General features: G+C 47.1%; 1 protein-coding gene across 2 annotated transcripts in view; it reads right to left on the bottom strand.

Moving 5' to 3' along the window:
* Positions 1–828: 828 nt before the first annotated feature.
* Positions 829–15,900, bottom strand: part of ARAP3 (ArfGAP with RhoGAP domain, ankyrin repeat and PH domain 3) — a 39,168-nt gene continuing 24,096 nt past the window's right edge. For both annotated transcript variants that reach the window (XM_081206146.1, XM_081206145.1), the window contains exons 20-34: positions 14,501–14,664; positions 13,883–14,095; positions 12,673–12,778; positions 11,541–11,688; positions 11,369–11,437; positions 10,674–10,748; positions 10,182–10,296; positions 9,744–9,872; positions 9,032–9,165; positions 8,321–8,403; positions 8,015–8,050; positions 7,082–7,145; positions 4,138–4,275; positions 3,358–3,396; positions 829–2,074 (exon numbers count right to left, since the gene is read on the bottom strand). In XM_081206146.1, coding sequence (XP_081062272.1) covers positions 1,445–2,074; positions 3,358–3,396; positions 4,138–4,275; positions 7,082–7,145; positions 8,015–8,050; positions 8,321–8,403; positions 9,032–9,165; positions 9,744–9,872; positions 10,182–10,296; positions 10,674–10,748; positions 11,369–11,437; positions 11,541–11,688; positions 12,673–12,778; positions 13,883–14,095; positions 14,501–14,664 — 2,143 coding nt within the window. In that variant the 3' untranslated portion in view covers positions 829–1,444. The remainder of the gene's footprint in view (positions 2,075–3,357; positions 3,397–4,137; positions 4,276–7,081; positions 7,146–8,014; positions 8,051–8,320; positions 8,404–9,031; positions 9,166–9,743; positions 9,873–10,181; positions 10,297–10,673; positions 10,749–11,368; positions 11,438–11,540; positions 11,689–12,672; positions 12,779–13,882; positions 14,096–14,500; positions 14,665–15,900) is intronic.

The following is a 15,900-nucleotide window of genomic DNA, read 5'->3' on the forward strand; positions in this document are numbered from 1 at the left end:
ATCAATTGTTCGCTTTGGGGAATATGTATATACAGTGATACCTTGGGTTAAGTACTTAATTCGTTCCAGAGGTCCGTTCTTAACCTGAAACTGTTCTTAACGTGAAGCACCACGTTAGCTAATGGGGCCTCCTGCTGCTGCTGCGCCGCTGGAGCACGATTTCTGTTCTCATCCTGAAGCAAAGTTCTTAACCCGAGATACTATTTCTGGGTTAGCGGAGTCTGTAACCTGAAGCGTATGTAATCCGAGGTATAAAGGTAAAGGGTACCACTGTATATTAATTGTTAAGTGGCCAGGTCCTAAGAGCAGAGTTGAATGCCTCATAGCTCTTATCTCTTTCCTACCCATAATATGGCATCTGCTGGTCAGGATGTCCAGCTTGCCTCTTTGGAAACAAGCTCTCACCTGGCTGGATTTTGAATTTTGTGCCATGTTGACTTCAGCTGGCAGATGAGAGTCCTCCTTTTGTTGAATGTTGGAAAGGACGTGTTGAATATAAACTAAAATGTTATGTTATTTTTTAACACTTGCTATATGTAGCCCATGTGTGTTTCTTTCAAACTTTGCCCTCTCTCAAAGTTCTTAACTGCCTCAGGATCCTGAGGGCCAACTGGAATGTGCAGTCTTGAGACATTTCCTCAGAGTTTCACCCAGTCACCATCACCACCTCAGAAGTGGTTTACCTCATTCCCTTCACCAATCTTCAAGCAATTGTGGCTCATTTACTTGTCTCCAATACGGTATGAACAAACCTTTGGCTCCCATATCTACCATGCACATTAATCAACTCTGTTCCAGATAACTCAGCATAAACAAACTCTTGCTCTCTGTTGTACAAAATTCATTTATTCCAAGTGGTGGTATGAATATTGCTGGAAATGCTCAGGATTTCCTTACCTTTTCAAGAACATTTATTCCCTGTGCAGGCCTGTCTAAACAGAAATATATGGCCACGCCATCCAAATTTTGCACCATGAACAGCTGAAGTCTGTGACATGTTCAGAGGACATCAGAGGACATATCACAGGACATACTCAGCCACCTATTTGACTTCTATGATTTCATTCAGGCATTGCACATAGGCAGGCAGGAGTATAATCTTAGCATGAGGGCTAGAAACTTGTAAAAATGAAAGCTGAGGTTCCCAGGAACCTGAATCCTGCACGCAGCACCACATTCTGCATGTGGATATGGGCTGGAGCTGAGGGGGGCACCACCCTCGCCTTAGTAAATATCACCCCACCTTCCTTTCCACCACGCTTCCTCTCTAGAAGTGGCTGGGAACTCTAAGGATAAAATAGTTCGAGAGGAGAAGAGGATTTCTTAATGCAACGCTTCCAGGCAGGGTATTTGGTTCTACCCATCACAGGCAGAGACGTGATGCAGACCAGCAGCCTCCCGCGACTCATGTCATGCTCAGGACTGCGGTGAGCCTAGTTCCAGTTTAAGGGACCTCAGTCCTCAGATCCCGTGACCCTTCCAGCTGTGCCTGTGCCCCATCCCGGGGGTTCTGCCTCCCCACTGTGGCAGGCGCCTGGCACTCGTTCTTCCGGAGGATGGCAGAACTCAGCTCCTGCATGAGTTTGTCACTGATGGACAAGTCTGCCTGGAAGCTTTTCTTCCTGGGGGCACCAGCTTGAGGCTCCTCTCCCACTGGAAGTTCTGGAGGGGAGGCAGGTGCCTCTATTGACTGCCCCTGTTCCCAGTCTGGGGCAGGCGGCCCTTGAGGCAACTCAGTCATTCTCTCTGCAGCGGCACTTGGGGCCACACTGTGTCCTGGGAGCTTGTCTGGGAGGAGGTCCTTCCCCTCCTCCAGCCTGAGGGTCCTCTCAAAGCAGCATCCTTTTGCCACGTTGATTCCAGATGTCCTGGGGGCTGGGCAGGGGGGCAGTGAGCTGGATACTGCCTGCTCTGAGCATGGAACTGGCTTCTTGGTTCGGTCCACGGGAGGCAGCAGGGACTGTTGGAGCTCCAGAAAGCCCATGTCGGCAAAGTTTCCCACCTCCTCATAGACAGGCTCAGACTCAGCCGCCTCCTGCTGCTCCTCTAGTGAATCCTGATGCATTTTCATTGGCTGTGAAGAGTCAAGGCAAAAGGAGGCCATTAATGGATTTGCCATTGCTTGGGCTCGAGGCAGAAAGAAGCATTCCACAATTGTTCTGAGCAGGGGTTGCCTGTCCTGTTTCTCCGCCTGAGGCAAAACAGGAAGGTACCATCTCCACCACCGCTGAGCCTCATTTACTGGGGTTGTGCAGCGGTTTCCAGCAAAATCTCACCAGAAGCCACTGTTGCTTCTGCAGTGGCAGCAGGAGCAGGTGGGACGCCCATGGGGACACTGCCTCATGGGATTCTGCCACTGAGGTGGCTGCCTCAGTCTGCCTCAAGGTTGGGCTGGCCCTGGTTCTGCAATTTTAGGTCTCTGCAGCTTGGACCAATAACCCAATTGCCTGAGGCTCAGGCCTAGTCTAGTAAGCTACCCAGGACTATGTGTGCACTCACACAAATCCTAGAAGTCTGGCCTCCTGCCCTGGTTTGGCTCTGACACTGCAGGTGTGAGTGTCTAATAGGCCTCAACCACAAGTCAAGGCCCAGGCTGCCACCCTTCCTTCTCCTTGCTATAGCAGACGGCAGTCCTGGGTAAGGCTAGAGGCAACTAAGCTTGTCTGTGGCTCACACTTTGTTTGGCATGCATGGGCAATGTTCAAGTATTCTGAAAAGGCTCAGGGGAGACAGCTTGGCTAGTCCCCATTCTGGGATGGCCCAGATTCAACCGGGGTTGAAAGAGGGAGCACTTGCCCACTCCACAGACATTCTGCAGCACCACGGTCCAGATTCCTCCTTGGCTTGGAGCCGAGATGCATAAAACGGTGAATGAAAATGGATCAGAGGAAGATCAAACCAAAGAATGCACAGAACCTTTGAAGGAAAATACCAATCAAGGTCTGCCAGAACGTGAGAGTGGAATAGTAAAGTGGGAGACAACAGATGATGAAATGGAGGGGACCTCTTTTTCATTATCATTTGCTTCCTGCTTTTACATTCTCTTTTTTCTTTTACCTACTATGCTTTTGCTTTGTTTTTTGTTTGATGTCCTCTTCTCTGGGTTAATGAGGGTAAACACAGGAAGGTGATGGCTGGCTGATGAAAGAGGCAGAGAGGGGAAGGTCTCCCAGGGTGGGAGGCTGGGAGAAAAAGAAAGGGAAGCTCCCAGGTGAGAGCTGGGAGGGTTCACCTTGTTCTGTGTGAGACAAGGGTTCAAGATCTACCTCTGAGAGAAAGCTTTGTATTTCCCCCCTCTATTAACAGTGTAAGGGACACAGGATAAGTATGTAATACTGTAAATGCATAGGTACTTACAAAAAACATGGACAATGTCCTTCGTGTGTGCAGGCGGTGCTGCAAACAAGAGGAATAAAAGTGGTCAGATGATGCAATTCACACCACAAGCAGACAAGAAGGAAGAGCAGATTAATCAATCTTGGTTATGACTTGGAAAGCTTAGCAGAGATCCAGAGGTTGGGGTCGTTGGGTTTTATTTTTGTACCATCCTGTTTTTCCTTTGGAGAAAAAGCAAGAGGTTCTGCTGTTGCTCCTTCTGGGCATGCAGTTTCCACCTACAATCCAGGGCACCAGAAGAATAAGTCATGAGGAGGCCCTCCAGCCCACAAGGTGAAGGGGCTGGTGGCTCCTCATCCAGTTAAGAGATCTGCTGAAGGTGAACACCAATTCAGATTTATTGGCTGAGAAGAGCTTTTTTAGAAGCAATACATTGGTTGCTTCATTGCCAATTGTTCTTCTAAGATAGAGGCCCTGGCTTCATGGACGAGGCTGGGGAGGTTTACTCATGAGCAAAGACAGTGTTCTCAATAAAGCACATTCAGACATGTGGGAATTAATTCCTCTTGTAATGAGGAAGTGACTCTCTCATAACTGCGGCTAAACACAGAAATAGATCAACCACCAATTACTCTTCCTGGGCTCTGGCACGAACTATACCACTTTCTTAGGACATACAACCAGCAGAAGGAAATGCTTTACATTTGAGCACAGGGATTGTAAAGCTGTGCATGCTTTGCAGCTTGCTCTTGTTTCATGGAAGAGCAGGGCTTCAGCAGGAGCCAGGTCATGCAGCCTTACCAGGGTCTGGTTAGCAGAGAGCATGGTGGGATTGGTGCTGTCTCCCCGTAGAGGGATCAGGGGCATGGTGCCAAACTTCTGCTTGGATAGGTCAGAAGACGAGCGCCGACGTAGGATGACCGGGCGGATGCTGTCATGCTAAAGGAAGGGAAGTCAACAACAAGTTCACTGATGTTATGCCACCCCCCCCCCACTTCAGCGGGGGCTTGCGTCTGGTCATTGGGTCAGACATTCCCTACTCCTAGGTATGGGGCTCTAATGTATACAACAAAAGATGTGCATGAGGGCAGCTGATGCCCTGCCTTAATCTGTGCCACTGCTTCAGATGCTTTCTCCCTGCCCAGGTCTGACACTGGAAGTGAGCTGAGCTGTGGAGAAAGACATCAAAACATGGCTGCCCCTTCCACGTTTCATCTGGCCGGTTGCTACATTTTGAGACTGATTTTAGGAGAGAGCCATCCTTTGATATCTCTTGTTTCAGGCCTGCAAGGTTATTTTGCCCCTTTGAGTAGAAGATGCAATGGGTTTTTTTTGTGTTATTCTATAAGTGTGTTCTTAGTAATAGATACTATTAGATTCAACTACCTGTTGAACCAACATGCTTCCTTCACAAGAGGCAGGCAACTATTATTATTATTATTATTATTATTATTATTATTATTATTATTATTATTATTATTACTATTATTATTAAGTTCAGAAGTTTATTGTTCAAGCCAAAGGTCATGACCAACTTGCAGCAATAGTATGAATAAAATATTACAGGACATACATCCCTAATATAAGCTGGCATCCATGATGAGAGAAGATACCAGAGACACCAACACACTTAAATCTACAGTGGTACCTCAGTTTACAGACGCTTCAGGTTACAGACGCTTCAGGTTACAGACTCTGCTAACCCAGAAATAGTACCTCGGGTTAAGAACTTTGCTTCAGGATGAGAACAGAAATTGCGCCGCGATGGTGTGGTGACAGCGGGCGGCCCCATTAGCTAACGTGATGCTTCAGGTTAAGAACAGTTTCAGGTTAAGAATGGACCTCCAGAACGAATTAAGTTCTTAGCCCGAGGTACCACTATACAGTCATACCTCTGGGTTAAATTTGCTTCAAGTTGAGCACGTTCGAGTTGCGCTCCGCGGCAACCCGGAAGTAACGGAGCGCGTTACTTCCGGGTTTCGCCGCTTGCGCATGCGCAGATGCTTAAAATGATGTCATGCGCATCGCAGAAAAGCGATGCGCATGTGCGCAGACGTGCCGTCGCTAGATACGTTTACCTCTAGATGTGAACGGGGCTCCAGAAAGGATCCCGTTCGTATCTAGAGGTACCAGTGTACCTTGATTTCATATTAAACCACTGAATCACCAAAACAACTTATATAAAATCGCCATATCTCCTTTTTCCTCTCTTTTTTGCAGCCAGTGCATAGAGGACCACTCTCTGTGTTACAAAGCTATTATTGTCACTTAAAAGAAACCAAACCCTTTCTGCTGGGGTGTACTTGGTTGCTTGTGTGAACAAAGGTTTCAGAAAGTGATATCTTGGGTCTCTATGTAAGGGGCAGGCTAACAGAGAATGAGTGATGTCTTCTACCATAAGTTGGTCACAAATGCAGTCTGTCTGCGTACAGGACATGGAAATGCAGCATTAACTTATGTGGAATATTTAAAATGCACAATAAGCCCAGCACCCACCACAATCACACATGCACCTGCTGTCAGAGGCAAAGATGATGTTTGGTAGAAAGCTTAGCGTGCAAAGTTTGCAGCTCCGTTAATGGTTTTTTATTTGGAACTGAGTTCAAAGATTCACCCTTTTATCGTTGCAGGCAGAAAATGGCTGCAAAGCAAAAACCTGTTATAAAGCAGTGGACTATTTATGGCACTTCTGATTATTTCTATCTGGGTTTCATCATTAACCCTTTAGGGAACTTAACATTAGTAATGAAAGAGTTGGATCTGGAGGAGGCAGCGGCTGCAAAATATTTAGTAAAAGGAAGCACAGCCAATGTACCCCCCCAACACTAAAAAGGCTATGGTTGGAAAAAAAAGAATAGAAAAGCGGCAACATCATCCTCTCCTTTTCCCTTTTAATTTTCTGGCTTTTCAACAACATTATTGCTACGTTGCAAAAGAGTGTGGGTACAGACACACACAATTCGCCCCATTTCACTGTGCCTTGTAGGAAAGGAAAGCATCCCGTCTTTGCTGGGTGAAAGAGCCACAATTTTTCTTGCCCACCTTCACATTTGCAAAACAGAAGTAGCCATATAGCAAAGAAGGGAGGCATTCATTTTCTGGCCCTCTCATGTCATAAATTAAACTTGCTATAGGGTTGCTGTGATTGAAGGACTCCTTCTCCTACCACTCTGTTGGTGGAAAGATTCACACTTGCCCAAAGGGACTTTTCCCTCCTCTCTTCTCCCTGTGGCCCCCTCATATCTGTTTCAGAACTTCCCCCAAACCTCTGGAGCAAATTTGGGGAGGGTGCTAGGTATGCATGGGGGCAGGAGAAGAGAGGGAAGTCCTGTCATGCAAGCATAAATGCTTGCACATTGGATTCTAACCATTTTTTCCAACAAATGCACTGAAAATCTGAAACAACTTGTCCTTGGAGTGAAAACAGGTAAGTTTCACCTGAAGAAGGAATAGTCGAGCTTTTTCCTGAGGGTGACCCATGGCAGATCTCCCATCTGAATATATTTTCAGGTAAGACTCTCTTGGGTGTTGTCACCACAAGGGCAGGTCGTTGCAAGATAAACGGATGAACAATCCAGGAAACGTCTTTTGTGGAGATGACATCACAAATCAGAACAAAACTATCACATCAGTGTTACGGTCAGTCAGATATTTCATTAGCAAACTACTTGAAAGCAATTCCCTATGCATAACTTGGACTGGAGGGAACGCTGCATGTTCCTGGCTGAGGGCTTTTCTTACACACCTGGGCTTTCAGGATGCTGGTGGTCCAGTCCCACAGATCGGATTGCCCCATGCATGCTAAATACCTGTGGAACAAACACTCCCTGTTACTGCCAACATTGGTGACTTTGTCCCACCCTACTCCCTAGCTCAGTAGGCAGTGGTGCATTCCCTGGAGCAGCTAAAGGTGCCTGGTGAAGTTTATCCAGAGAAAGGACTCAAAAGAACATCAAAACTGCCCTGTTGGATTGGACCAAAGACCTGCATTCTATTTCCACCAATGGCCAGACAGATGCCTTCCTAAGTTCAATGATAGGGCATGGACCACCCACTGTTCTTTTGTCCCCAGAATCTCAGGGGCTTTGCTGTCTCTGACTATGGAAGTTTCATTCAGCTGTTGCAACTCACAGCCACCGAGATTAGGATTGGAGGATTTGTAATTCCCACTTGGAACGTGTGAGGGAAAGGCTTGCACCTGAATCTCTCCAAGTTTGCCCAGTTATGCTACAACAGATTCCAAAAGAAGGCAGTGAACAGGACACCGTCACCTCCTTTAATTCATGTTTCTCTTCTCTAACGCTGGCTGATGGGCATGGGAGCTGTGAGCAGTAGCCAGACACGGCTGGTCTTAGCCAGTGAACTGCCCTCACGAGTGATGGAAGTAGCCCTTTGGTGCGTCCCTGAGCAACTGCACACTCAGGCTGAATAGCAGCCTGTAAGAAAGTGGGTGGTACACCACCTGCCATTTTAATATGGACGTGGGATGCCATTTGTGGACTATAGTCACATTCATGCATCAGAGGCAGTCCCATTGTGACAGGCTCTTTCCACCCTGTCCCACACAGTGCTTGAGATGAGAAAAGCCCTGGGGCAGAGGAAGGGAGGGAGGGAAAGTGGGAGTAATAGCTCATCTCCTCACACTGAAAGAACAAAGCAACATAGAAAGGATACTCACAGTTGCTGCTTTTCTAGAACCAGAGTGAAACCCCACCTGTAGCAGAGATGGATACAGAGTGAGGCAATCACCTGCTGTCATTCATCTGATGTCATAATTACATCAGGCGACTGACACCTGTCAAAGTTCAAAGGGGGCAGCGCTTCCCAAGCTTCCGTGTCATATAGGACAACAAGTGCAACTGCTGGCCAAAATGGCCTCGTAGGCCAGACAAGGAGGTCTGGTGGTTCAAGTCTGGCCTGCAGGCCAGGCGTCTCCCCCACAACCCCACTACTGTAAATTCAATGGGATCCCGTAGTCACTTACTGTGAAGGGGGCTTCAGCTTTTTTCGAATCCCCATGTAAACCTTGGCCACGTCTAGCATCCATTCCCGCTCTGGCTTAGCACTCTGGGGATAGAGAACCGGAAGGTGCAATCATCATTCCAAAGGCATAAGGCATTATTAGCTTTCCCAAAATATAAAGAAAGGGCAGAACTCTTATCTGCTATTTGGGTTAATTAACTGGGCAATGGAAGGGGGAGATGCTGCCTTTTTGAGAGAGGTTGGATGGAAAGAGACAAAAAGGAAGTTGGAGAGACAAAGGGACTCTCTTCTACTAAAAGAGATCTTCAGGGCCCTATGGGTATCCTACAGTTTTGTGGTCTGGGGCAAAAGGATGGAATTACCACTCCTTGAAATCTGTAATAACGAGAATCTACCTTTGGGATGAAGGAAGGATTAGTACAAAGGATCATTTAGTCCTTGTGAAATACATGGTGCTTTTTAGCTATTGAGATGGTACCAAGCTCTGAAACTTGGTATACCAAGATAATGGCAGCCAAAAAACCAGTAGCCCTCAATTATTATTAAATCTGTTGGTAACAAAGCAACTTACAACCAAACCTTAAGAGCGATTATTGCTGGTTTGCTTTAATGGTTGTTTTTTGGAAGTTGTATTGGGCTGCTTTTTACAAGCTAAAGCAGGATGTGACATTTTAAAATAAGCAAATCATATGTATTAGTTGGGTTGCTATACCCGTTTCTCTTTCAGTAAAAGCAACTTGCGGTCCCTGATGACAAAGTAGCGCTCCTGAAACTTGTTGCCCAGGAGTTTGGGCAACTCCTCACGGCACTTCAGCAGACCACATTTGGGGCTCTCGCGTTTAGCACCTGCAAGGAAATGGGAACATTGGCGGAGAGGTTTACACTCAGCAAGGCACTGCTGCCTAACAATGTTCAGGGCGGTGGAATTATGGAGCCAGCACTCAGAGGCCAAATAACAGACAAGTCGTGGCTCCTTTCAGCTTTGAGATTCTGTGATGAATCTGAATGAAGCAGCCTTACGCTGAGTCAAACCAGTGGCCCACCAAGCACAGTGCTCCACTTTGACTGGCAGAAACTCTCCAGGGTCTTGCACAGTGAGCGTTCTCATCATTTGCTACCTGAGATCCTTTAACTGGAGAAAGTGAGGATTGAACCTGGGGACTCTGGATGAAAAGCATATGCTCTACTTCTGAGCTACAGTCCCCTCCATAAAATAACTTTGTACAAATATCTGACCCCTTGAGACCAGCATTTTTTGTCTCTGACTGGCCACAACTCTGCAGAATTTCAAGCAGAATTTCTCAGTCCTGCTACCCTGGCTAAGAGCCCCAGACTCTAGCACTATATTGCAAAAGTGAGCAGGGGCTGACTTGCTTGTTTCCAGGGCACCAACATGCTGGGCTATGTGAGAAGGGCATACTCACCTGTGAAGAGGCAGCTACCTTCTCTAATGGGAACCTTCTTCACCAGCAAATAAGCAGAGCTGGGTTTGGGCAGCTTACACCACTGCAGGGCCTGCTCCAATACCTTCTCCTTGGGATGCAGGGGGCGCTCTGAAAAACAAGGGCCAGAAAGAGTCCAATGCGTGTCCAGAGACCAGATTCAGGGAGCGGGAAGAGCATTCAGAAAAATGATAGTTATCAGAAGGTCAAGGATTTTATGCAAGTTTCATGTGTGTGGCATAAAAACCTTAGGAACATATTCTAGAGCTGTATTTTAATGTAATTATTGTTAAGCAAGGGGTGGGCCTTTTTAATGTAATTATTTTAATAAATAATGTCTTGGACACATCTGTGAAACTCTGAAAAACCTCTACAGCTCTCCTGGCACACAGACCCAACAGAAAGGTGTCATCTGCTTACCTAGTTCCCCATTCTCTAAGACTTCAAAGGTAAGCCAGATGTCCAGGCTGGGTGCCACATTTCGCATCTCCAGCACCTGATTGGACAGCTCTTCTGCTCTCATTATGGGAGACACCTGCGAGGTGATGAGCAAGCACAGTTCAGTCAGCCAACCAACCCAGAGGCAGGAATGTCAGCATGTGGTCAAGTAAAGGTGCAGAGTCTGACATTAGAACATTATACACAAATCTTGCAATCAGTTAATGCATTTCAGCATAGAGTTGGAAATTGACCATGAAGTACAAGGGCATTTCTGTGTCTCTGTTAGAGCTGAGAGCCCCTCCATCACACCCAGGGGCAGCTCCGTGGTTCTGGCCACTCCAGTGGATTTCCTCACCCAAGCAGCCTTTCATGGGCTGATCTCTCCACCTCTGTGAAAAAAGCCAGTGACCTCAGTCCCGTATTACCCAATGACACCAAGGGACAGTGGCTGTTGAGAGGACTGTTGCTCACCTTAAGTGTGACACAGCAGTCAGGGTTCTTCTGTTCTAGGTAAACCTCAAGGATGATATCACCAGCCTGTGAGAGCTGTAGGGAGTAAGGTGAGGGGATAAATATGTTTAGGCTACTTGCTTGGCAGGGGGTTGGACTCGATGGCCCTTGTGGTCTATTCCAGCTCTATGATTCTAAAGGGATACCCTTGAAGATAGTGCAGAATGCAGATGTGAGGGTTCTGAGAGGTACACCCAGAGCTAACCACGCAACACAAGTCCTGCAGAAATTGCACTGGCTGCTGGTTTGCTACCTTGCCCAATTTAAGGTGTAAACTTTGGACTAGAATTCCCTAAATGACTTGGGGCCTAAATACCTGAAGGAGTACCTTTCCCAAGATCTGCAGAGTCTGTGGAGGAGACCCTTCTGGTGGTACAGCCAATGTGTGTGGTTTGTTGTGTGAGCATGTGGAACAGGGACTTTTCTGTGACAAGATCTTAATGTTCAGCATTTCAGACCACCCACAAATATTAAGTATTATTTTTACTAGGCTACAATGAAGATTTGTCTGCAGGGGATGCTAACTACACAGAATCAGGAGCCTTCATGAATCCTCATGGATCCAAGCCCTCGCATAATGTCTCTTGGGCTGCTGTGGTTGCCTACATATCTGCTGGGCAACATGCCAAAAAGATGGGCAAGCGAAACTGCAATACCTGGACATCCCTCCAGGTAGTAATCAAACTGTTCTCCAGGTCCATCTGCAACACCTGGTCTTCCTCTATCTACAGGGCAGGAGAAGCAATGCAGTTAGCATGGATGCAAAAAGGCAGAGGCCTACTGTGAAGTAACAGGGAGAGCAGTTGGATGAAGAGGCAGGCAACTCACATTGAAGATAGGAACATAGTTGTCAATCAGTTCCTCCATCACCTTGACTTCATGTTCCCCCGTTCCATCCGTTTGGAAGAGGCTGGGTGCAAAGAGCAGAGCTAGGTTTTTGGTGGTCATCTGGTTGAGGTCAGCACATTTCTGAACTCTGCGATATCAAATGAGAGAAGGCCGTGAGTACCTGCAGGAGTGAGCGGAGGCGCTTCCATGGCTGGCACTCTTCCAAGCAAGGGGCATTCTGGTAGCCATGTTTGCATATATCCACCAATCTGCCCCATGTGCCCCTCTGCTGCTTCCCTTCTATCTCCTATATTTCTGATGTCCTCCCTCCACAAGTCGATCAGAAGGCTGCATGCAGTATCTTCTTTACTTTGACGCTTTCCCATCTCTCCCAACATCTTCCTTGAAGTCTGGAGAGCAGTATGAAATGGAGCATAACTTTCTCAATTTCTCCACTTCCAACATGTGAGTCAAATGGGTGGAGGAAGCAGGGGATGTTACTCAAAAGGTTAACTGCTTGATAGGACACAAACATTTTTTTTGGGGGGGGGGTATTTTTCAGTCCATGCACATTCCCCCCACCCCATTATGGACTGAATGAGTATGTTGGAAGGGAGAGTGGGAAGAACTGCATGGATTTCGTTAAGCAACTTTTAGGTGGTTCTCCGTGTCCTGATATCAACAGACCAATGCCACAGCGCAGCATTCACTGAAGTTGGTAAGTAGAAGCTGGCCTGTCAAAGAAGAGCAGCCTGCAGAAGAACTGTGCACTGGATTGGTTTGCTAACCCTGGAAGAGGGAACTCAACTAGAAAGAGTTTCCATGTCCGCCACTCTTCCAGCCAGGGAAACCCTAGCGGCCTCTGATCTCTCCTCATGCACATCACCATTGTGCGTTGTGTCATCCAGGTGTGACATCTTTTCTTAGGACTTAAAAGCAACCAGAGTGGTGAAGGGGGAAGGAATTTAGACGGGGACTGTGGAACTACAGGAGGGGGACGTAATCCTTCCTGGCACCATTTTCCTGATTTTAAATCCAGGGTCTGAAAGGTGTTTTCTGTTCTAAACAGGAGCTCTGGGAAGCAAAGAGTGATATTTTTTGCAGAGGCCACTGAGGGCGCGTGTAGACTGACCGGTACAGGTGGCCAATTAGAGCAGCCAGGGTCCGGCCATTGAGGCGGGGCAAGCGGCTTATCAGCTCCTTGTATCGCTCCAATCTTTGGGACTTTTGGGAGATTGCTGAAAGGAAGCAGCATAGAATTAAACTTTGGTAAACATACACTCTAAATATTATATTATGTTCTGTTTTATTACTTTACTTACATTGATATCCCACCTTCCCTCCAAAAAGCATATGTGGTTCTATCCCTCCCTGTTTTATCCTCCAAACATCCCCAAGATGCAGATTAGCCACAGAGGCAGAAAACGTCATGGCTGAGTGGAGATTTGAACCCTGGCCTCCCAGGTCAACATGTGCTGCTTCAGATGGTTTTTGATACATTCTTCTGCTTTAATTATATCAATAGATACTGGGCTGTATACAAGCAAGAAGAACACCAAAAAAGAAGGGAGCCTTTTCTGGCAATTGGGGAGATCTTTAGTATGCAACAGAGCTTGTCTTCCTGAGCAACCTGGTACAAGGAATGCTTGGCTGTGATTTTTTTTTTTTAAAAAAAGTTTACTCTATTTTCCAAATCAGGTTGTCTATTTGGTCAATCTAGTTCAGTATCAACTATTCTGATTGGCACTGGCTTTCTTGGGTGACAAGCCCAACTGCAGGTGATGTTAACAACGGGATTAGAATTCTGTTGTGGGGGGATTGTTATCCAGATCACAGCATGCAGGGAGGAAAGGTTTCCAGCTGTAGCCACAATCTCTGTCCCAGCATGGCAAGTAGCATTAGGGGGAAAGTTCCCTTTAGAACCAAATGAAGCTTTCCCCCTAAGCTTTCTTGCTCTCTCTCTGTGTGTGTAAGAGGTGAATTTCATGGAGACTGCAGCCAGGGGCAAAAACTTAAAGCTCCTCTTCTCTCCTCTCTGCATGTTACAATCTTGACACCCCCATGCCCTGAAAAAGTTGGCATTTAATTTTTAAAAGCACATGAGTTTGTTAGGGTCACATGTAGGCAGACTCTCAGTTTTGTTTTTCTTAGCATCATAGAATTCACGGGATATGGCACTGGAAGACAACTTCTTTTGTGGCCCGAATGTATCCCTGCAGTGAGCAAAGCTTTTTGTATGTAACTCCAAAAGTTGTCCCACTGCAGTTGGGATCTAAGGAGTGAAAGGAGGCTTCAACTGCTGGCTGGCGTATAAAGGAATAGCAGCACAGGAAGGCTGGTACCTGCCGCCTCCTTCCACTGAGGGTGCAGGTATGTGGTGAAAACAGGATCCTCCAGCTCCCGGAAAAATCTCTTCAGCACGTCTGTCACATCCTCAATGAAATTGTCACTGATGCGCAGTTTGACATTTCGAGCATCCCGTCGGAACTCCTCCATCAAAGTCTTGATTCGAGACTTAGCTCCATTCTTCCGATAAATGCCTTCATGTTGTAGCCCTGATGGAGGAGGAGGAGAAATGAGAGAAAGGTAGTCCAGTGAAAAAAATGGCACCTAAGGGCTGTGTCTTTGCAGTTGTTATATGAAAAATCAGCAAGGAGATCCCAGGCAGGAAATGGGAAGGAAAAGTTGCAACTGATTTATATGCATTGTGCAAGAGTGGGACTCACATTACACACAATGCTCAGTTTTCTTTTACACAAAGCAGCCACAGATGCTGCAATATTGAGTAGAAGACCAGCAAAGAGAAGATAATGAAGACTATATGACCCTTTCACCCCTCCCTTCAACCATTTTCAGGTAAAATTCCCCACGTTGTTTTTGGTGGTGGGCGGCCACTGATGCGTTGGCTCCCAGTAGAATATTGACTTTTGGCCGATGGGAAGAGCCCCTGAGGGACTCACCATACTGGGTGATGAAGGCAATGCAGCTGTTCACGATGATGGGGATGCCACTCCTGCTGAGCTGCTGGTCACGCAGAGCATTCCCTTGCCCCCCTGCTGAAGCCTGAATAGCTGCACACCATGTGGAGAAGTCCAGCCGTGATGCTCCTTGAAGACAGAATGTCCTAAAACAGAACACAGAATGAGTGCGACTGGTAGGCGAGGAGGCTGGCACTTAGAGTTTGGGCCAGACCTAGGAGTGCAAGAAGAGCCCTCCTGGACCAGACCAAAGGCCCATTTCAGTCCGGCATCCTGTTCTCACAGCAGCCAAGCAGATGCCTCTAAGGAAGTCCACAGGCAGGACATGAGTGCAATAGTTCTCTCCATGTCCAGCACGACGCCACTCTTTCTTACTTGGGGTTTTCTTCCTTCAAGTCCACTGTTCTCAGAACTACATACCCATCCCCCTGCCACACTCAAGCCCAATTCATTGGTTCCATCACAACCCTCTATTTTCTGGATATTACTCCCACCCCCTTATTACTAACACTCCTTTAATACTGTCCTCTTCAGCACAATAATTTAACACTGTTTCCTCCCCACTCCCCTGCTTGCCACTAACTCTCTTTTTGGCGCAGAGTATAGTTGTTTTAAAGCCAGACATATCCTGTATCTTGCTCCTCTCTGCTTGCTGGATGCAGGGAAACTGGCAGAATAACAGGGGAAAGGGCAAAGCTATTCCCAGGCATGGATGCTGAGGTGGGGACAGCCAAGGCAGTGAGCTCAGTATCAGTTGTCAGGAACTCTGGGGACACACTTACCTTTCACCCTGCTCTTTCCAGGCACAGGTCATGCAATTTAATGCTCCATGTCCGAGCATGGGGTTTTTTTTGGGGGGGGGGGGGGCTGAGCTTTCCTTGCAAAAACCCGCTCTTTAAAGCTGAATCGGAGTGGATGTCAATTTGAGTTTTCTGCAGATTGCTGTTTGCTCCAGCTTTAAAGAGCGGGTTTTCACAGGGAAACTTCTGTGTAAAAAAAGGAGGGGTACTTGGACATGGAACTTTAAAGTGCAGGCCATGCCTGGACAGTGTGGAGGAAAAGTAAGTGTGGGAAAGCCCTCAGGCAATACAAGGGACCACAGGCCTTCTACCTGACCTTATGAAGGTGTTTGAACCACTCACTGCTCAGGTGTAGCTTGAACTGGACTGGAACTGCTGCTGGATCAGCAGCGACTGTCAGCTATCTCCATTTTGTAGGAGTGGTGGATTTGTAGGAAGAGCAGGAGGAAGATGAAAGTGAGGACTCATAGCTCAGGGCCTGCTTCTTCCCCAATAAGTGTCATGTCATCACTTACTGACGACACCAGTTACTGGTGACATTTGCTCCAGAATCAGTAGTTTTTAGGCACTTCCTTGCCTGTG

Source organism: Podarcis bocagei (assembly GCF_964188305.1).
Source record: "Podarcis bocagei genome assembly, chromosome: 8".
In the NCBI taxonomy this organism is placed as follows: domain Eukaryota; kingdom Metazoa; phylum Chordata; class Lepidosauria; order Squamata; family Lacertidae; genus Podarcis; species Podarcis bocagei.